Consider the following 21,432-nt stretch of genomic DNA (forward strand, 5'->3'; position numbering starts at 1 on the left):
TAATAATATTGTCATATTTCTAGTAGCACACTCATTACTTCAAATGAAGAACTCCCTTAAAATCTTGCCTGGAGTTATTAGTTTTATATTAGCTCTGGATGTGAATGAGAATCCCAGGTACAAAGGAATATCTCAACTATGACTACCTAATTTCACCTACAATTTCCTAAAAAATCAGAGCTAAAATATCAGAGGTTCTGTAGAGCTTTCTTGCACTTGCTGGCCCTACATACTACCGTGCAGGGCCTGGATTCTCCCATTCTGCAGACAGTCTTCTCTGGATCTACTCCCTAAGATTTCAGGCTTCAATTCAAAAAGGTATCCAAATGTAACTGAGTAACCCTACAGCTGTCAGACAGATCAGCCCAGATAGCACACATTTATAGTCACACATATGTTTTCAAGTTCTACAGAGCTGATATCTTTATATTCGTTTTCTTTGACAGTTTTTCCCTCTTAACAACATACTCTGCCTCTGATAAGAACAGGCAACCACGATATTTTAGTTATATTACTTCAAGCTTATAGCAATAGCTAATGCAGCTCAGTACCACTCTTTAATCCCACGCTTAGTAACTTCTACACTTATTATGCACACTTCCATGAGAAGCCTGAGAGTGGGAGACAGAGGAAAGTATTAATATCACTTCAGGATATAAAAATTCAGTTACAGTTCAATATCTATACACATTTATAATAACAGAAGTGTTCTTTCTAAGCTTTGGATTTGTAGCATGATGATTAATGGCTTCTCTTAAATGAGAGAGATGGTGTGACAACATACTTCCCTGCAGAAGTCTCCCAGTGTTTGGTTCAGTAATTCTAAATCAAGTACATTCTTGGCAATTAAGTTTCACTGTCAGTATATTCTGCCTGTAGCTTAAAAAAATGAGCAGTTACTAACAAGTCTGCCTGTAATGTTTCCTTCAGGATTCACATATTCCACTACAAAGTCTAGAACAATATTTCACTGATGGAAATTGCCAGTTCTTAAAGACTCATGACAGCTGGTGACACACAACTGTAACTTATTTCATAATGGCACGTAGAGTTTTCCATGTGATCATGCGATGGATTGCTCATTTTGGTACAAACATGAACTAAAATACCTGCATACTTAAGCACAACTAAACAACTTTGACAACATAACCATTGGATAAAAGTATAGTCTTGAGTTTTTGCCTCTTTTTTCTTCTTACAAAATATTTTCCAGCTGACACTATTCATAGTTTGCTTCTCAAGACAATGTATATCAGCAGGGATGCAAACACAAAGCTTTCTCTGGCTTATCACAGAGCTCAAAAAATTCTGCTCACTCTTCTTACTTACTGAGTGACAGATCAGCCTGTGCAATGAGCTTGAAATTATGAATTTTTTCTCCCCTCAGGGATCCTCCTCCTTTCACTAAAGTAGCTAGCTCTCAAACTTTTCCCTTCTGATGTGTCCCATTCCTTTGAGGCTTCAGATTTTCCTTAGGCAATACAAGGAAAAACAATTAGAAATATTTTTGCAGGAAAGTCTACCAGTTCCTCCCAGCTGGCCTTCATTTTTTGGTAACACTGTTTACTTTTACCTCCTGGAGTTTGTCTTAGCCCATACATATTTATTCTAGATCTTTTTTTTTTCACTCTTCTCCCCTCTTTCAATGCCATATCATTTACATCCAACCAGAAAAGACCTGGGTGTTACTTGGATAATCCTTAATGTTACAGAAGTCAGCCACCTACACCTCTGACAGACTTACAAACCTCTCAGAAAGCGATGCAGTTGAATAGAGTGGCCATATCCTGTGATATAAAAAGACTGAAAACTAGTTAGGCTTGAAGTCTTAAAACAACATGGAGTTAATCAGAAGCACAAACCATTACACTCCACAATAGGCATTTCCTTCAAAGCTGATGTTCTTATTTCTGTTTCACACTCAAAGACATTAGCCTGAATAGAAACAAGTCAGGGAAGAAAAAGGTCTGCTCTGTGACAGGTTGCATTTGGCTGTGGGCTGCTGGGAGAAGTAATTTCCATTTATTCCAGCAGTCTTTGTTGCATCTATTTGCAGGTGGAATCACAGAATCATAGAATCACAAAATGGATTGGATTGAAAGGGACCTCAAAGATCATCTGCTTCCAACCCCCCGCCACGTGCAGAACTGCCACCCACCAGATCATGTCACCCAAGGCCCCATCCAACCTGGCCTTGAACGCCTCCAAGGATAGGATATCAACAGCTTCTCCAGGAAGCCTGTGCCAGTGCCTCAACATCCCCTCAGTGAAAAAATTCCTCCTGATATCTAACAACATCGTTTGAATTAAAACCATTCCCCCTTCTCCTATCACTATCAGAACAAAATATTGACCTCCCTCCTGCTTATAAGTAGTGGAAAGCTGCAATGAGATGCTCCCATAGCCTTCTCTTTTTCGGACTGAACAAGCCCAGCTTCCTCAGTTCTCCTTCATACCAGAGATACTCCAGCCTTCTGATCATCTTCATGACCCTTCCCTGGATCCTTTCCAACAGATCCACACCTTCCTTGTACTGGGGCCTCAGGCCTCAAAGCAGTACTGCAAGTGGGCCTCACAAGGGCAGAGCAGAGGGGGACAAACACCTCCTTGCCTTCCTGGCCACTCTTCTTTTGCAACCCAGGTTGCAAGCACATACTGCTGGCTCATATCCAGCTTTTCACCCACCTTAGCCTCAAGCTTTTCTCCGCAGGGCTGCTCTCAAGGAGTTCTTCTCCCAGTCTATACGTGTAGCTGGGATTGCTCTGACCAAAGTGCAACATCTTGCACTTGGCTTTGTTGCACATCGTTCAGTTCACATAGGCTCATTTTTTTAGGCTTGTTCAGGTCCCTTTGAATAGCACCCCTTCACAACTCATGCCTGGCAGCAGAAATAAACTAACAGATGAAAGGAAGTGTATTCTGTTTATCAGGGACATCAGGAGGCATTTTCTATCTAAGAACACTTCCCTTTGATTAACATGAGTCATTCAAATTAGCCCTGGATTCTGACAAGACCAGGTACACTGATACACACAGAGCCATAACACCAATGAAGCACGAGGAGCATTAGATGAGGGCTAGTGCACAAGTGCTTGGTTTCCTACTCCCATTGGATTCTGGGCTCAGCTGGAACAAGAAACTGACCTCAAGGGTTTCTCTCAAGGGTTGTGGATTTCTTGGCAAGTGACACACTGGTCCCCACAGTACAGTCCAGGACAATTTTGCAGAATTATGTTAGCCTCTGCACTGCCTCCATGCCACAGCCACACATAACCTCTTCTCTCCTCCATTTCTTCTTCTTATGGTTGCCACTTGTCCTAATGAAAAGGAAGAAAAGGGGCCACATTTCAGTCACTTTGACTACTTCACTTTTTTGTACAAGTTATGGAGGAAAGCAAATCCTACCTTGCATACTGCTTCTCCAATCTGGAAGGACGTTCTGACCACCCATTTTAAGAAAAAATCTTCTTCCTGGAACCCAAAGGGCTATTAGGAAACACTGAAATGAAGACTTTAACTTAATAATTTGTTATTTAATCACTTCCTTTAGCGCGAGTTTGATGTAAGCACATGAACATGATAATATAATACACGCACACAATTACTCATTCTAACTTATTTTATTATAAGTATGTCATTCTATGTCATTCTTCATACTTGTCAACAAGAACACAACAAGACCAGTGAGTCCTTAGCGTTCGGTGGTACGTTGATGTTTTCCAAGAAGCCTTCATAGAGACACGTGAAAGAAAGACACACATTTCATGTGACAGTAAATAAATTTAGAGAGAACAGCCTCTATAAATAATCTGTGTTCATCATCTTACATAAGAAAGTGGAAAGTTAGCTACTTTTTCCGATCTATTAAATGGTTTGCAGCAGTTTGGTAAGAAAACCTACAGGCTTTCTCACTATCATTATGCTGTCACGTGGCTGCAGTCAGGAAATGACTAAAGAATAATGCCCATAAGCATGTAAATATAAATGGAAATGCAAGTCAGTGATTTAGAAAGGGAAAAAAATAGAAAAATAGAAAACAAGAGGGAACATTTTTTTTTAACAATTTGTCATTTTATACAGCATCCAGCTTTCCTTCAGTAACGAGCATCAATCTATTCAGGGGAGGATTCCTGAGGTTAGAGCACAAGGACCAAAAGGTGAGGATTTTATTCCTTGATGGGAAAACACTTTGCACGAGCTCGGATAAGTCACTTTTCTAATCAGCATTTCTTCCATCAGCAAATAACCAAAAGAAAAGTCTCCTAATCCTTATGTGGGATACTGCATACTGATTATGTTCTGTAAGAAGGAGGTCTGATTCTCTGCCTCCCCCTGATCTCTGGGTTCTGCTGATGTGCTGAGAAGGGCAAGAAAAGCCTTTGAGGGAAGGGAACAAGAACTTCTTCAGCAGAGACCTTGAATAGGACAGCTGTAAACTATAAACATGTGTCCTTTAAGCTTCAGAACAGGGAATGGTAGGAGCATTGTCAGTGCAGGAGGCACATACTGGGGAAAATTGAAGAAAAACTGTCCCTCTCACTCATGCAGGTATAAAATTCCGGTTTGTCTATCCATGTTTAGGGAAGGTTAAAAATAAAAACAAATTAAAAAAAAAAAAACAAACCTCAATTTTCATAGAATCACAGGAAGTTTGGAAGGGACATTAATGATCCCTTAATTCCAATCCCTCTTCCATGCCCCTCACTAGATCAGGCTGCCCAGGGCCCCATCCATCCTCACCTTGAATACTTCAAGGGATGGAGCATCCGCAGCTTCTCTGGGCCACATATCTTCTACTCAGTTATAGTTCTGTAGGTATAATAGGGCTAGCACCTTTTTAGCTCACTTGTATTCCTCTTTGGTGTGAATGAATTCAAAAAATTGGAAAATAAATTCTAACCACACCATGTTCCCACTCTGCTCACACTCACTGGCCCACATGCTAGCATCATAGTGGGGCTAAATAAGAAAATATCTCTCAGAGAAGGACCTCAGAAAATCCTCAGCCACCTTCCTTTAAACAAAGGAAAAGCACCGATGTTGTCATGCCTGAAGAACTTCTTGGATACACAACTTTCAAAAACGAATTGCATATTCAAAGTGACTTTTCATCTTTTCTCTGTTCATTTTTATTGTTATTTAAGCAGCGCTTATTATAAGGAGGCTATTCCTGATCCTCAGTTCCTTATAATTTACAAATCCTTGTTTGTTTTCTATACCAAAGGATATAGTAGAAGGAGCCATTGAAGCTTTATTGATTTTCTGAAATACTTAAGTCTGAATCATAGAGGCTGTTTCCAAATAAATGGGAGAAAAAGTCATTTTGTTCATGTTCCAGAAAAATCTGACATTTGCTTTACAGAATGCCAGTATTCTCCTTTTATCTTACTCTTTTAAAGTACAATATCAGAAGACATCTTCATACCCACAACAGATATTTTTTGTCTCCTCTCAGATGGCCAAATTGTGACCTTTGGAAAGGGTTTTTCCATGTTTTTTCATGCCATGTATCTTATTGGTGATAGCTGCAAACTTTCCAACAGATCCCACTGTGTACAGATCCCGCCGTGTACTCAGCACCTTCAATCACAAAGATGGTACAACTCCAAGCTACTGTGGGATTAAAGAACTTGGCCATTACACTGAATTCAGAGTATGCAACATCTCAATTGCAATCTCTCTCCTCTGTTTTCATGCTGTGCTCTGGTATACCTGGAAGAGGAATTTAGCTGATTCAGATACAGATATCATATGGATTGGTTCTTAGTAGAGCAGTTTGGGAAGCAGTCTGTGAGATATAGGAATCTGTTCAGACAGGAGGCCTGAATTTGTCCTACCAAGACTCAGGTATGTCCTACAGGGCTTCAGTTACCTAAGATAACAATGTTTGTATGCAGCAGGTGGTCGTGGGTTCAGCCAGGACAACTTTAATAGCACACCAATGTTTTGGTTGTTGTTGAGTGATGTGTGCACAAGCAGTCCAGGCCATTTGGCAGAGAAGAGCCACTGGAAGTGTTATTCCATACCATGTGGAGTCATGTGAAAGGCCATAAAGCTGTGGGGAGTTGGCTAGGGCAGGCTCTGCTTGGTGGTGTCAGTCATTGAGTGGTGAGACGTGTAGCTGGCAAGGTATCAGTCAGCAGGCAGTTGTTCTGTTAGCTGGGCATCAAGTTGTGAGTAATTGCATTGTGGATATATATGTGTACATTTATTATTATCATCTCTTTTTTCTTCTGTTTTCCTTTTCTGTCTTAGTAAGTAGTTTTTATCTCAGCCTACAAGTTCTATTTTGTTTCCATTTCGCTCCTTCATCTCACTTGGGATAGGGAGTGTGATGAGCTAACAGCTGTGCGGAGCTGAGCTGCTGTTGGGTTAAACCACAACATAGGTAATGGAAAAATGACTTACATCCGAGCAGGTGGGGAGGGCTTGTCACTTCTCGTTGACTGGAACTAGTGAGAGGAGAAGTCTAGGACTGGGAAGAACTGGAGCTATTCTGAAGTTATAAGCCAGTTAATCTGGGGAAGTCTGACTAGAAGACACATCAAATGGGGCAAAATTCTGGTGCAGGGATGGCAATGAAAATTAAGAGTTACTGAAGACAGGATAACTTAAAGCTATGTTTGACATGAAAGACTGATTAGGAAAAAAGTAGTCAAGACTGAGTAGGAAAAAAGGGTCAAACAAAGCATCCAAAAACAAAGAGGCTGAGAAAAGCTGAGGATAATATCCAGATACTAGGGATATTAGACGAAGAGAATTTTTCTGGTATGTTTATGTCTCCGTACCAAAGAGACAAGATTGAAATGGAGATCAGTTGTATCTGACTACAGCACTGCCCCCCCTTACAACTTGAAATGGAGTAGAATGCTCCCAGGTCTCACTTATAGCAAAAGATATTTCCCCTTTCCCCGCAAAAGGGTGACAGCATAGCACAGCTAACAAATTTGTAGCTTAAAAGGAAAAAGTCTAAAAACTTTTTGCAGGGTTCCAGGTAGAGTTGGATTATTTCAGGTAGGTATTTTCTCTCATATAGTAGGAAAAATTATATTGAGTTTAGGAGAGGTGGGACCCGAACAAAAGATTTTTATACCTGAGTTCAGTAAAGGCAGTACTTACACAAGAACTTTTTCATAATCCAATGTGAGGTTAATCCTCAAGAACTGATGTTCCTTCCATCTCAAACTGACTATTCAAATGGGTAAATGACTACACTGTGCCTCTTCGCTTATCTGTAAAATGGGTATGACAGCATGCCCTCAGTTCAGGAATATGCTGTGATAATAAATTAGTGAATGTTTGTGAGCAGATATTCAATGAAAAATAGAGTATTCAGGAGGAAAATGATTATATATCCAGAATAGGTTTGAAAATTGTGTAAATTAGGCATGGGAGCACACAGTGAATAATAAAAGAAAAACAAAACTGAATAGCTGCTTATTCAGCTGAATACGGTATACTGAATCAAGCAGAAATCCTGTGGAAAAAAGAAATAACAATAATTCAATCATAACACTAAAGGCTCTTATGCTTGTATGCACTAGGAATATGAAGAAAGATTCCATAGTGTACTTAATATTATCAAATGCAGTGAGGAGTATTTTATAATTACAAATTTCTTTATAATATTTGAGAACCATGAAAAGAAAGTAGCAGAAATTCCTAAGTATTTGACAAAATGGACTCATAAATACTGCTATAGGAAAATGAAGATTTAGAACTTGCCAAGTACTTTCTGCTGTAAGATATTACTATGCCAGTGGGGAAGACAGCCTGGCAACATCTGGCACTAGCCAGATGTTAAATGAACTGCAGTTAACTTATGTTCATACTACAGTCATAAAAATCTTGGAGCTTTGGTACATCTGACATGGTTCTCTTCCACAATGATAATTTCAATAAGGTGGCAGATGGGAAGTCATAATTTAAATGAAGAATCACTTTAAATCAGTGGGCAGTCCTGTAAAAATATAAGAAGCGCACAGGATGGTACTAGTGCCTTCTTTCCTACTTAAGTAACTCTTTAAATAATTTGATTTCAGAAGCAGAGGACATCACAGCATAGATTTTTTCCAGATGGGTATTACAGAACTAACTCTGGGGTTAAAGTTCATTTTGAACAGTGCATGCTTATTAATAACACAGACTCAGAACCTGAACCCAATTTCTGTTACACCAATATGAACAAAAAGTAAAGACATCAAAGTCAATGGAGCTATAGCAGTATGCTGGTCTAACTCACTGCTTGCAGAATTCAGCCAAACACAACCACAATTTTCACAGGGCACTGGGACATCTCCTTGAGTCTCCAATGTATTATGTAGGTATCTTTATTTCCTTAAAGTTCTCAGCCCTGACTTAATGTCTTACCTGAAGTTTTCCTCCAGCCTTTTTCTTCTGGAATGCATTTTTCTTGAGGCACGTACAAACACTGTATAATTTTATCTTTATATTCCAGAAAAGTTTGCTCCAAATCTCCCTGAAAATGGAACGAACCTTTTTACATGTTTCTATTGATCCTGCTGCTCACAGTGTCACACATCAGTGACACTTCCAATATCAGGAAAAACACAGCCAAGCTAGAAGTACTTGCTACTTTTAGAGCACATCAGAAGTACTATATGGATAGACAATATACACAGACAGTTTGTACTATTTAGATATTTAGATACCTACCTCTAAACGAACATCAAAAGGGACCATTTCTAAATTCACAATACCTGAAATCAGAGAGAAATCCTGTCTTGAATGCACGAGAGAGAATCTTGTTGTATGCTCTGAACACGTCTTTCTCTTCAGCTTGCAAATGTTAACAAGAGAAACTGTTTTAAGTTCTTTTACATTTGAGCTGAGCACCAAAGAGGACATGTGGAAGATGATGCACACTTGTCTCTTGAGATAAATGCTTGGACATAAAGAGATCAATACAGAGCATGAAGACAGGTCTTCAGGTGGCAGTGAGCAGCAGTAGATGAATTCTTGCTTTTGCTGATGAGATTATAAAATGTGAGACAAAATCCTGTAGAGCATTCACATAAAACCGGTGAAGTGATGAGGATTCTCTGCATAAGAAGTTAGAGAAGCAGCAGGAGAACCAGCAAAGGATATAGTTGGAAAAGTCAAGAGAGGACAAGGAGGCAGGAGGATGACATCTTGAAGATTCCAGTGGAGAGCTGATACTGAGTGTTGACTTTAAAAATTCATTATAGATATAAGCCAAGCAGATCCAGTGACTATCAAAACAGAAAAACGAGACTTAAAAGAGCATAAAAGAGAAAGAAATCTAGTTAATGAAAGTAAACAATTTTACAGTGAATGAAGTGTTACTGAAAGAGATGTTAGAAGAGAAAAAAGCCAAACGCTACTAATGAAGGGGTAAAAGCAGATACTGGGGAAAACTTAACAACAAATTGACTCAATGCTCCAAAAAACAAGCTCAGTATTGCAGTATTCATTCAACTTTGTGGTGAGACCATTTGGTTTTGGGATACTAATGACAAAAATGATTCCAGGGATAACACTGATTCCACGATTCTTTTTTCCCATTTCAGAAATCTGTAGCAGAATATATGGAAATAGCTATGGAGTTCTCTAAGGCCTCTAAGGAAAGCAACTGGTGTCGTCCAACTTGAAAACAGTATGCAAAATGTACACTCATATGTATGTACACTCAATCATTTGAGCACAGCTCCCAGACAAGACTTCAGTCCAACAGCAAAGAACAGGGCAATCGGCAGGAGCCTGTATGAGGGACAGCAGGGAAAAGGAGCTGCAGCATCTTCAGAACACAGGATTCCCTTGCAGGCCCAAAACAAGTCTTTGGTGTGGTTTTATAAGTTACTCAAACAAATTGCAGATCTTCTGTATATGTTGGGTTTCTGGAAACCCAAAGCAGAAAGAATGTTTAAAAATGATTCTCACAACTCCAGCTCTGCTTGCAGAACTGTGCCTTTTTATTTACAAAACCAGAAAAAAACAGAGATTTGTAATCCAGCTTTTGGAAAACTGATTACTGTTTCTAGTGGGTAGTGAACTCTTTTTGCATTTCACTTCAGAGATACAAGTAACATCATTTACAGATTGTTTTGTTCAAGAACTCATATTATTAACTTCTAGAGCAGAGTGTGACGTGCCACTTCATGAGCCATAAAACATAACTATCTTATGGGAAAAAGCAGACAGTATTTGCTTAAAACAAATCATTTCATGTTTTACTCTTCATGATTTCAATTTGACAGTGAATATGAGAGTTCCAGTTGGCCTTGCCCTGTAAAGCTGCAGCAGATTGGAAGGGAGGGAGGTCCAATGTTGCCCATTCCTCCCCTACTCACAGATGCACGGACCCTGCTGCAGACTTTCTGAAAGCTGTTGGAAGGTTTATAAGGAAGGTTAGATAATGTTGGAGACTCCACAATGTTCCTGAGCAATCTGTTCCATTCCTTTACTTTCCTAACCATTAAGAAGTTCTTTCCAAAGTCCAATTTAAATTTTCCTTATTGCAGTTTAATCCTGTGATATCCTCTAGGCATAACGGATGTGGTGAATAACTGCCCTCTTGCTGCTGCTTTCTGCACATCTGAAAACCATGTCACCTCACCTTTCCCTGATAGATAACAAGCAACTCCACCTCCTTCAGCCTTTCTTTGCAGGCCACTGTGGTTTCATCATGTTAAACTCCATGTTTACATTTTAAACTCAAAGAAAGAGTGGGAGAAAATACAATGCTCAAGTGTTCAGAAAAAGACAGGAAGATCGCTGAGTCTTCTGGAAAAAAACATCTACTGAGTATTGTGGTGATGTGTTCGTGGCTGGACTAGATGATCTTAAGGGTCTTTTCAAATCTTAATGATTCTATTATTCTGTGATTCTAAGATAAGCAGTATAGTTCAAAAACTTTTGGAGCTCAAATGTGGGAATAATTAGAGACATCCATGGCATGAATGATGAAGAAAGCTGGATGAGATTATCTCTTTTAGCTATAAAATTTGTCAGTCTGACTCAGATGAAATTGTCCTTAGAAAGCCAAAATGTTCTCCAAAAGGTGTTGTCTGCAGGATAAATTATCTTCTGTTTTTATCTACATCCTTAAATGTGTGATAAGTAAAAGAAGGAAGGAAAGGAAGGAAAGAAGGAAAGGGAAAAAAAGAAGGGAAGGAAGAAAAGAAAAAAAAGAAAAGGAAGGAAAGACCTTACTGCTCTCATTCCAAGCTCCAAAGCCTTTCAGATGAACGAAAACTGATCCTTACATTCCCAGAGTAATTTCTTTAAAGTGGGTAAAGCAGGCAAATCATTTCAAGTTGAGCAATCTTAACAATCCTATTTCAGGCTCCTTGCCTCATGCAGAATGATGTCCTGCCTTTGATACAGATGTATGCTGATGTGCACTTATTGGCACCAGTTTAAAGAGGAATAAGTTCCGGAAAAAGACAACTGCAGCATGTGCTTCTCTGCGAGAGGCTGAAGCAGAGAGAGCAATTCTTCCAATTATAGCTCTCCAGCTCAGTCCGTTCGGGCAATAATGCCGCACGACGGCCGCGGGCTGCGCACGTCAGGGAGGGCCCCACCAGGAGCGGCCCCCCCGCCGCGCACACCCCACCGTGTATATAGGGGCGGCGGGGCCGCTCCGCTCCGCGCTGGGCAGACGGTTCCGTGGTAACATGGCCCTGGGCCGGCCGGCGGAGCGGGCAGGTGGGACGGGACGGGACGGGACGGGACGGGATGGGATGGGACTGAGAGGACGGGACGGGACGGGACGGGACAGGATAGAACGGACAGAACTGACAGAACTGAGGGTCTGTTCCCCCCGACGCCCCGCTCCTCGCAGGTCCCGGCGCGGCGCTGGCGCTGCTGTGGCTGCTGGTGCGGGCGGCCGCCCCCCCGGCCGTGTGCCCTCCGGGGGACTCGGGCTGCCGCTTCCTCAGCGTGGCCGACCTCTTTGACCGCGTGATCCGGCACTCGGGCAGGATCCACAGCCTGTCCACCGAGCTGGTGAGTGCCGGGCCGACCCCGCAACGGGAGGAGGGCCGATTAGGGTGGGCCCGTGGGCTTGTTGAGGTTTTCTTCCCCCGCAGGAGAAATACTTACCGCCCCGTAACAACGAGCTGGGCAGGCCCGCGAGGAAGTGCCACACGGCCACCATGCTGACCCCCAACGGCAAAGAGTACGCCCAGAAAATCCCGGTAAGGCACGCCGGGCGAGCATGCCCATCGTTATCCTGTCCTATCAAAAAAGATGCATTTTTCGTGCATTATTTCCTATTTACTAATTGCAATTACTAATTGCAATGGAGGCATTGCGGTGGTGCTTCATCCAAGTGACAGGCGTCCCTTTGCTTGCTGTCTGTGGCTGTCTGAGAAAGAGAAACTTAGCTGTGACTGTGATGCGTGTTAGATTGATCAGTGCCGCTGTGAAGTGTAAAAAGCGATGGGGAGAAAGGTGTAACAGTTGTCTCTGAATCAATAGGTGAGGGAAAAAAACAGCCAATTGTTTTAGACACATCACGGCAAAGAGAAAAAAGCGTTCTTTGGAGAAAGTCAGGAAGAGTTTCTTTAGACAGAAGTTGAGGAAGCCGAGTATGGCAGCAGGAGAGGCTTTCCCCTGCAGGAGGAGATGGAGTGAGATGTATGTCAGCATCTTATTCTGCTGTGACATGGAAGTTCTCCCTCAGAGTTCAGCTCACATGGAAAGGGAATTGGAAATGCGGCCCTGCCCTATGGTGGGAGCCTGCAGAATCACTTCTGAGCTGAGGTTGCCAGAAAGCTCATAAGGCCACTTGGTTTCTGTTAAAGAAGCAGCCACCCTGAGCACCAGGTGCTTTCCTTGGAAGTATGTCTGCAGTGCACCTTTAATGATGTAGCTATAGCCTGTGTGAGGTGCAAAGTGATGCAGCTCCATGCTGAAGTGCAGGTATTGCAGATTGGGTGTCTGGATGGAGCTTCTTGGGCTTGTGAGACACCCAGGAGGGCAGTCTTTTTGGTCCCTGTTAACTTGGACAGGAGTGCCACCATTTTGCTCATGCTGCACTGCAGAACACAGCAGTCTAAGAAAGCTGAAAAGAAGACAAATACAGATTTTTGTTTCTTTTATCTCCACAAACAACTGGGGACAGAGTCCCTGTATATTTGCAAACTACTGGATTGCATACATAACTCTTAACCCTGCTGAGATTGTGAGACTGAGTTCATTTGAGCTGCTGCAAACTAAGAAAGAAATTCTTTGTTTTAATTTATAAGAGAGAAGAATTAGCCTACTTGATCTTGAAGCTTCTGCAAGCCTGGAAAGAGCCACTTTCCCACTTTAATCAGCACATTGAAAACCTTCAGGAGCTACCTGGTGAGAGCCTTAGCAAAGCGAAGCAAATCAGCAACATGGTACATGAGCTGGAGACTGGGGTTGAGAAAGTGACAGAAAAGGTAAGGTTTTCAGTGCAATTTATTTACACCACACGTGTGACACAGGTGACTTCTGGGGCTACTGCATATTCTCAGTCGAGCTGTAGCCTTACTATGAGCAGAGGCTCTGATTCAGCAACAGCCTAAAGCCTGGCAGCTCATGTTCAGATTCCTTAACACTTCCAAACTGGGAGCCTTCTTCATTGCCTTATGTCATTGAGTGATCACAAAATGTCATACTAACAAAACATAGTGGTCTTTATTATACAGATTCAGCATTTTTTCAGCCAAAGGATGCAGCTTAATTTATGCAGTGACAGCCATTGTATATGTTCATAATGTGTAGATCAACATTTTATTCATATGAAACAGAAAAGAAAGAGGCGAGCACAAAGAGTAGAACTTCTTACAATTTCATGTATGAGCCAACAATGCCTTTACTTTTCTTTGGATATGGAGGAGACATGGGCTGATCGCCACAAATAATTGCATTTTTTGTTTTCAATTTTATTCTGATTCGTATTCTAATTCAGCTATCGCTGCTGGCTGCTGCAGAGAGCTCCTTCCTAAGGGACCAGTTCCTGAGGCTGGATCTTGAAGGCAGCAGTGGCATAGGTTAAGTCAGATGCCAGTCACAAAGCTGTTCCAAAACTTTCTTCTGAACTCTGAGTTACATGTAATTTTTTCATCTTTATCTTCTCATGACTAGCTGGAAGTTGTAATCGTATTATTACTTGTGCATTCATATCCAGACTCATTTGGAATTTAGGATAGGCAAATAAGGGCTATGGGTCCATTCTCTGAAATGGTTACACTAGCAAGGGGCCCATTTTGACTAAAAAGTGAATGATAAACTTCTATCTGGCATAAGTGGATCATCTTTCATCTTTATGAGCACAGGTGGGGAAAACACACAAGTTTTAATCTGATAAACAACTCTTCGCTGTATAAATGCAGCCTTAATTAGGATGGTTCCAAGAGTTAGAGATGGCAAAATTCACCATCTAAGTGCAGCCCCAGGTCTGGATTTGAGCTGCCTTAAAGTTCAGAGGTATTCTACAACTTGACCCAGGTTTGCTTCACTCTAACTGAAACAAGCCATCAAGTTCTGAACTAGTTACACACTTCTCATACATTTACCTTTACTTCTGAGGGAATTACTCAAAATGAACACTTAGAATTTTTGGTGATGGACATGTTACATAATAGACATTGTAATTAAAAAAAATGAAGCGATCAATGCAAATATAACCCAACATTGCAAATTTTTTGTGTTGTTTTTGGTTGATTGGTTGGTTTTGGGAGGAGGGGGATTCTTTGTGGATTGTTTTACTTTGTGATAAGACACTAATTCTAACCTTGGTTCATATGGTGAAGCTGCTACCTCTAGGAGGCAGTCACAGTCTCCAGATTTCACCAGTTTAAACAGCATCTGGCAAATGTTCACATCACAAAATTCTGTGGACAAAACTCACTAAAGGAAATGACTGCAAGTCTAAAGACAGATTTACTGTATTACTTTGAGGAAACAACCATCAGCAAACAGTTTCTGCTTAAATTTAGATTCTGTAATCCTTGTAATTCCTGCATTACTGGTCAATCACATCATTTCAGGCCAGTCTTAGGTATGGGCACTGTTAGGAAGAAAAGGCAGTGTTGTTTCTCTGTAAGGAGCTTTCTGTGTGTATGTGAAAGGGCTGGGGTAGAACAGTGCAACACAGTGACACTTTGCTTGCACCAGACTTGTGCACCAGAATTTTAAAGATTTGTTTATGCGTAACTACTTCTTGTACTTCATTTCCTATTTCCAATACAGATGCAGTCAATGGGCATCATCAGCAATTCATTACATGGAATGGCATCATCTGAAGCTGCTGGCTTATCAATTAGTAATGAAGCAAATGTGATGAGTGACTCTGACTTTATTCACTGTTTCAGGAGAGACTCCAATAAAGTACAAAGCTACTTAAAAATTCTGAAATGTAGGATTATGCCAGAAAACAGTTGTTGAGTAGTAATCTCTTAGCAAGTAGTTTTCAGCATGCTGTTTATTTAGATAGAAAAATATAATTTATTTACAGTAAGTTTATTAGGAAAAAAGGTTTGGAAACTGGCAGTTACTTGATACTGTTATCCTATGCTGATGGAATATTAAATAAAGCATCTTGTGTGTACGTGGGTAAACACATAAAGACAAAAAAGAGTAGTCTGGTTGTAGATGAAACAATGTCTTTGGCACAATTTAGACATACATGCTGCTGAAAATGAAAGTTAGCTTGGTAAACCTTGGTACAGATATATCTAAATACTACAAGTTTCCATATGGAAAACACTGCTCAATTCTGGTCTAAGTCCCATTTCAGTGTGAGAGTTGGGTATGGCTGATGCAGCAGTGAGTCTTTCCCATAGTGTTTCCTGACCCAGTGCTTGGATTTTACAGTAATGATGACAAACTTCACAGTGAATAAAAATCTGAAAGCTGTGAGAAATTTTACAGTAATCACGTTTCCCTACCAGTGGAGTAGTGCTAACTGCTGTTTATAGAACAAAAACTCTCTACATTCACATCCTAAATGAGCCCTTTAAATAGAAATTTAAAACCAACATGGATTTATCTTTAGTACTCTTGACTGTTTCATCCCTGAATGCTCTTTTCTGGCCTCCTCTGATCTTGATGGTTGTTGACAGTTGCTGAAGCTCAGGCTGCCAAGAATGTAGAGTAAAATGCTGATGACTGTTTCATATTGATGCTGGATTTGGTCTTGAGAAACTCAGAAAATGGAGAAATGCTTCAAAGGAACATAGATGCAAAGCAGAGGAACAACATTTTCAGTCACATCTCAGTAACTGCTGATACCCAAATACTGACATATTTCCTCAGCTCGAAGCTGTGAATGTTCACGATGTGTATCTCTTGTCCCAGGTATGCTAGAAGTGCAATGGCTACACAGTTCCTGCCCCCAAAGAAGTTATTACCTGCAATTCCTTAGGCAGGAGGGTGCCACTAATGCATGTAGCTGAAGAGCTGCATTTGAAAAATCCTGGAAACAAAACCAGATATTCAAATAGAATAAAGGAAGGGCTCCTCGGAGCAAGCAGACAGAATCAGAGAGGCACTGCAGCTGTGCCTCTATCTATCCACAGTCCCAGAAAGCAATGGAGCAATTAGTAATTTTGTCATTCATTTCTGTCAACTGCATCATCTGCTCTTGAACAAAGTTCATGAGTTCTGTGTCTTGCTTTCAGTGATTTCATTCTCGAACCCTCTTAAGGCATCAGTTTGAGAAGTGTCCATGAAAAACATTCTAACTGTGCGTGAACATAGGAGGTGCATAGTGTCACCTGGTGCAGCCACAGCAGGGATTATTACTGTGCCTGAAATGCCATAACTGTGAAAGTGTGCATAAATAAAGGGGAAAAGCAGTGTTGGGATGCAGCCTCACTCCTTCCCAGTAAGGAGGACATTGCCCACAAGAGATTAGTAATAGCTGTCCTACAAATGGTGGCAGACAGAGGAGGGCTTACTGAGTCAAAACAAAGCTGATGGAAGAGACACATGGGGAGCAAGTCCTGCAGATCAAGGGCTTGGCAAGAGCATGACAGTTCCTGTTACTTTGATATGTATGCACACTGTCTTTTCTGTCACCACACCTGTGTGAGGAAGCAACACTACAAGAGCAAAAGGGATGGGCCAGAGAGGTGATGGCACCATCCCTCCAGCCGCTACATGGCAAGGTCTCCCTTCCCTGTACTCTGAGCTGCTGCCCAGGCTGAAGGCCCACTGGCCCGCATCTTGTCCTGCCCCCAGACTGCCCCAAGCACCGCTCACTCTGCTGCCACATCCCCGAGGGCCTGGCAGGGAGCTGGACCCAGGCCCCAGGCAGCCTGGGTGAGGGCAGGGACATGGGAAGGGCAGGGCGAGGCCTGGCAGGCACTGTGGTGCCCAGCACTCGTCCCTGTTTCCCCAGGAGAGAATGGTCACGCCATGGAGTCTAGATGGAGTATTATCTGTGGATTTTGGATGGTTCTGTATCTCTAGGAGAGATGGTGCAGTGGAGTCATGCCCAGGACCATGTATACCACAGCCTTACAAAGAGGAGGGTTCTTGGTTTCCAATGTGCCAGATGACTTGGCAAGGACTGGGAAAACGAACTCCAATTGCTACCAGGTCCCTCCACAGATAGGAAGATATGCTATTGGTTGCATTTGATGCCACATGGAAAATATTTTGCAAGTCGAGCAGATCCTAAAAATAGTTCCTATATACTGCAGAGATGCAAAGCTCTGAAAATTCTTGCTGTAGAGAAATATGGAAACAGAAAATGACAAAGGAAGTGCCACAGAAGAAATAGCAATGCACCCAAGTATTGTCTATAGTCATTCATACTAACTTGCTGCCACAAAGTGGTGTTGTATTGCAAGATTTGCCTTTGGCTGAAGTGAGGCATGCTGGTGAGACAAATGTCTTCCTGTACCACCACCAACACTTTGCTTCTTCTTTTCACCAAGAAAACAATTGACCAGCTGGCTGAAAGGGGCATGCTTTGCCCTCTGGACACAGATGTCTCAAATAGAAATATCAGTGATGGTTGCTTTTGCTTTTTACACTGGGGAATACTACATCTTCTGCATGATTTTTCTTCAAGACAGCAATGAAATTAGTTAGAAATATGTGAAAATGTAAAAATGTGCACTAAAACTGAACACTTTCACATTGAAGAATGCGTCATCACAGCTGGAAATACTAATTTAGGAGACACAGCTTTGCAAATTAATAAAAAATCAGAAAATAAGATTTTGTTTCCAGTTAAGTGCTCAGATCATAGAATAGAATCATAGAATCATAGAATAGAATCATTGAATTGCTCGGGTTGGAAAAAAACTTAAAGATCACTCCTACTACAACCTAACCATACTACACTATATGCTTCAGTATGCAACCAGGTGTGATACAGATAAGTTGCAGTGTAATTTCTGTTAGTGGAACAGTATGTTTTGATTAACGTTCCTCATCAGCTAAATAAATTTAAGAATTTAAAATATTTCCACTCTTCTTCAGACTTTATTAAATGAAATATTGCAGCACAGCCCCAGATATTTTTTTTTTCATAGTGCGTTTATTTTTTTCAATTATTAGAAGTTGCTTTTGTACATTAGGAAATTTCCTAATGGTAATTTTTCCATTTTTTTCAGGATGGTGAAGTATATGGTAGACACTTTCAGTGACTGATAGTTTTTTTTCATAATGTGCTAAAGGACTTCCATAATATATCTTAAATTTAGGTTGAATCTGATAATGTGCTGATGTTTGGCATGACAGATTAAATGAAAGAATTTAGAGACTTTTGTTACAGTTTAATTTTTATCTAGAACTGTATGATAGTGAATAGGAAAAAAAAAAAGCGGATTTCATTGAAGGATCTGCATTAACTTTCAGCTACTTCGTATCACATTCAAATGTTCACATAAAAAGACAAAATGACTTGGAAAACCTCAAGAATTCCTCAAGAGTGGAGTGTTTATACAACACTTGATATTTGTATATTTGGGTGAATGCTGGAGGCTCACTATCAAGCTGTTGCTGTGTGATGTTCCCATCCACCAAAACCAGTTTTATTGCTTACACTGCAATCAGTATCTATGGGAAACCAAGGAGTGCTGTCTTCTGGACAGCAAATGATTGAAGTACAAGCCTGCATTGGGAGCATCTCAGATCCAAGCTGACATACCTTGGCATATTTTACACAGCAGCAGTCACCATGCACTTAGAAGCATAGTCGTTGAAGAATTCTGTAGTCAATGGCAACTTAGTCCACATAAGACTGTGAACCTCTCTCTGCAGGAGCCTTTTGGTCACCTCATAGTTCAAAATGAAGTCTAAAGTTAATTGGGCCCTAATTTCTCTCCGTGCCTTTCTTTGAGCACTGAATTTACAGCTAACTTGCTTAAAATTGGTTTGTCTTCCTTTCTTTTCTGTGAAGATCAGTAATGGTATTGTTGGTAGAGGGTGCTGAAGCAAGTGAATGGACTTAATTTATGTCAGGCTTTTGACTGTGGAACGTATATTCATCAGAGGAGCTGTGCAGCTACAGCGATGGCAACTGGCATTTAAAACCCAGTACTAGTAAATCACAGTGGATAAAACAAATGTGATGTTTTAGTGCAGCTAAGGAGTGACATTTGACCACTGTATTGTTGCTGTGACATTGAAGTTAGTAATGCAGTTTTGTGCCTTAAAGCAGCCTGTCCCCTTAAGCAGATGATCACAGCTTCTTTCGGCAGAGAATTAGTAAAAGCAAGACAAATTTTTGAAAATTATTTAATTCTATAAAAGTGCACAGTCAAAGTGTGAGTGCTGGCATGGCTGTAGTCAGCAAATTACAGTCTGCCACTCTTTTGTGATTTCCCTTATAAAACAAGACCAAGAGCCAGGAATGGAAATCAGCACCTCCTGGATCAGTAACGGAGCAATTAAGTTCCCAAGAACACCTTTTCAGGATCTCTATTCAGGATCTCCATCTGGACAATCTCTAATAGAGGAGAGAAATGCTTCTGGACCTGAGGTTGCTCCAGTGTGCAGCAAGGTCTCTGATGCAGCACCATAGCCCAAGAGCACCACAGTCTGAGCTGTGTCAGCAAAGGCAGTGCTGAGACTCAGTCTTTCCTCCCCTTCCCTCTTGTGTTCTGTATTACATTAGCTTTGAGAGGTTGCCAAGGCAGAGAGGTGCCCAGCAAGCAAAAGTATCTGTGTTATTTAGATCCTCTACAGAGTTTGGTTTCTGTTGAAGTTCAGAATTTGAGGTACCTAAACCCTGCCAAACCCTGGGATCCCAACAAATATCCTTCACAATATTTTATAGGTGTGATCCATATACATTCTCCAATACCATGCATAGGAAGTACCTCAGATATCCTACAAGTATGGTGCAAGGTCACCCACTGGGCCGTACCTTTGAAGTCAAAGTACATTCCTGCTTTTAATTGTAAGATGTCATCAGTCTCTGTTAGGTCTCTCCAAAGTACCAAGCCAGATGCATTCTGTTCCCTACACCTTCACAGTGTGCCTGTCATGATCTACTTAAAACACCTACAGGGGATTTTGCATAGATTTGGTGTTTGCTTTCTTCTTTTACAACTTGTGTTCATACACTGAAGAAAACAAATACATACAACTTGGTCTTTCACATGAAAAGACTGCCACTGTAAATCTCTCTTATTTTCTGCATTCATATTCTCCTTTACCAACATTCCTTAGGATGGACCAAAGAGAAACTTCTTCAAATAGCTTAAAACTAGAGTAATCAAGGTTGTATACGTTATGGGCTAAGTCCACTTTAACTAATTGCATCAAGCTGTTTTATACATAATTCAAAATTCACCAGGTGTATTTCTAGGGTTTTGAAGAAAGCTTAATAAGCATTTTCAAGTAAAGAATACTCTATCTCATGTGTAGAAACTTTCTTCTAGCTTTGGAATATGTACATCAGTAGGAGGTGTTAGAGATATGGAAAGCCTAGAGTGGTGTTTTAGTAGGCTATGGTGAAACCAGAACTTGCTCAATTTAAAAGACTTATCACATTGTAACTATGAAACTAATTCAGCATGAGCCTTGCTTGATCCTTGCCTCAGTGAGGCCACAACATGCCCAGCACATCAGCTGGAAGGTTTGACAGCAGTTCCCATTCAATGCTTATAACATCAGCAGCTGAATGAATTTCACTGAGAGGACTCTGAATCCCATCTTCTCTGTCCATAAATCTATGTTGCTTTTAGCACTGACTCTTGATTGACTTGTGGGAAAAAAATATGAGCAGTTGTGAAGACTGCTTTCCATGAAAAGGGAGATGGAAAAAGACTGAAAAATTCCCATGCCACACACCAATCTCCTCTGCAATGGGAAGCACGTGTACCTCCACTTGATTCTTTGATGACATTTTGGAAATATTTGTATGCCTTTCGCCGTAGGCAGACATCAGCAAATAGCAATTCCTAAGACTCTGGCCCACTACCACTTACTAGTCTTTCAGGCAGGAGCTAGTCA

General features: G+C 41.0%; 1 protein-coding gene across 1 annotated transcript; it reads left to right on the forward strand.

Annotated features, from left to right (window-relative positions):
* Positions 1–11,510: 11,510 nt before the first annotated feature.
* On the forward strand, positions 11,511–15,736 carry LOC100539893 (prolactin-like). The gene is made up of 5 exons (XM_085219890.1): positions 11,511–11,688; positions 11,825–11,988; positions 12,072–12,179; positions 13,233–13,412; positions 15,208–15,736. Exons 1-5 carry the CDS (start codon positions 11,658–11,660, stop codon positions 15,400–15,402), a joined length of 678 nt encoding a protein of 225 aa, XP_085076016.1. The 5' UTR covers positions 11,511–11,657; the 3' UTR covers positions 15,403–15,736.
* Positions 15,737–21,432: the final 5,696 nt, after the last annotated feature.

The sequence above is a fragment of the Meleagris gallopavo genome, chromosome 1, assembly GCF_905368555.1.
Source record: "Meleagris gallopavo chromosome 1, MGAL_WU_HG_1.1, whole genome shotgun sequence".
Taxonomy (NCBI): domain Eukaryota; kingdom Metazoa; phylum Chordata; class Aves; order Galliformes; family Phasianidae; genus Meleagris; species Meleagris gallopavo.

Bases quoted from the DNA above. Each gene is read 5' to 3' on its own strand.
- LOC100539893 (XM_085219890.1), top strand. From the start codon at position 11,658: ATGGCCCTGGGCCGGCCGGCGGAGCGGGCAG. The intron at 11,989-12,071 runs GTGAGTGCCGGG...CTTCCCCCGCAG, and splicing joins ACAGCCTGTCCACCGAGCTG to GAGAAATACTTACCGCCCCG. The intron at 13,413-15,207 runs GTAAGGTTTTCA...TTTCCAATACAG, and splicing joins TTGAGAAAGTGACAGAAAAG to ATGCAGTCAATGGGCATCAT.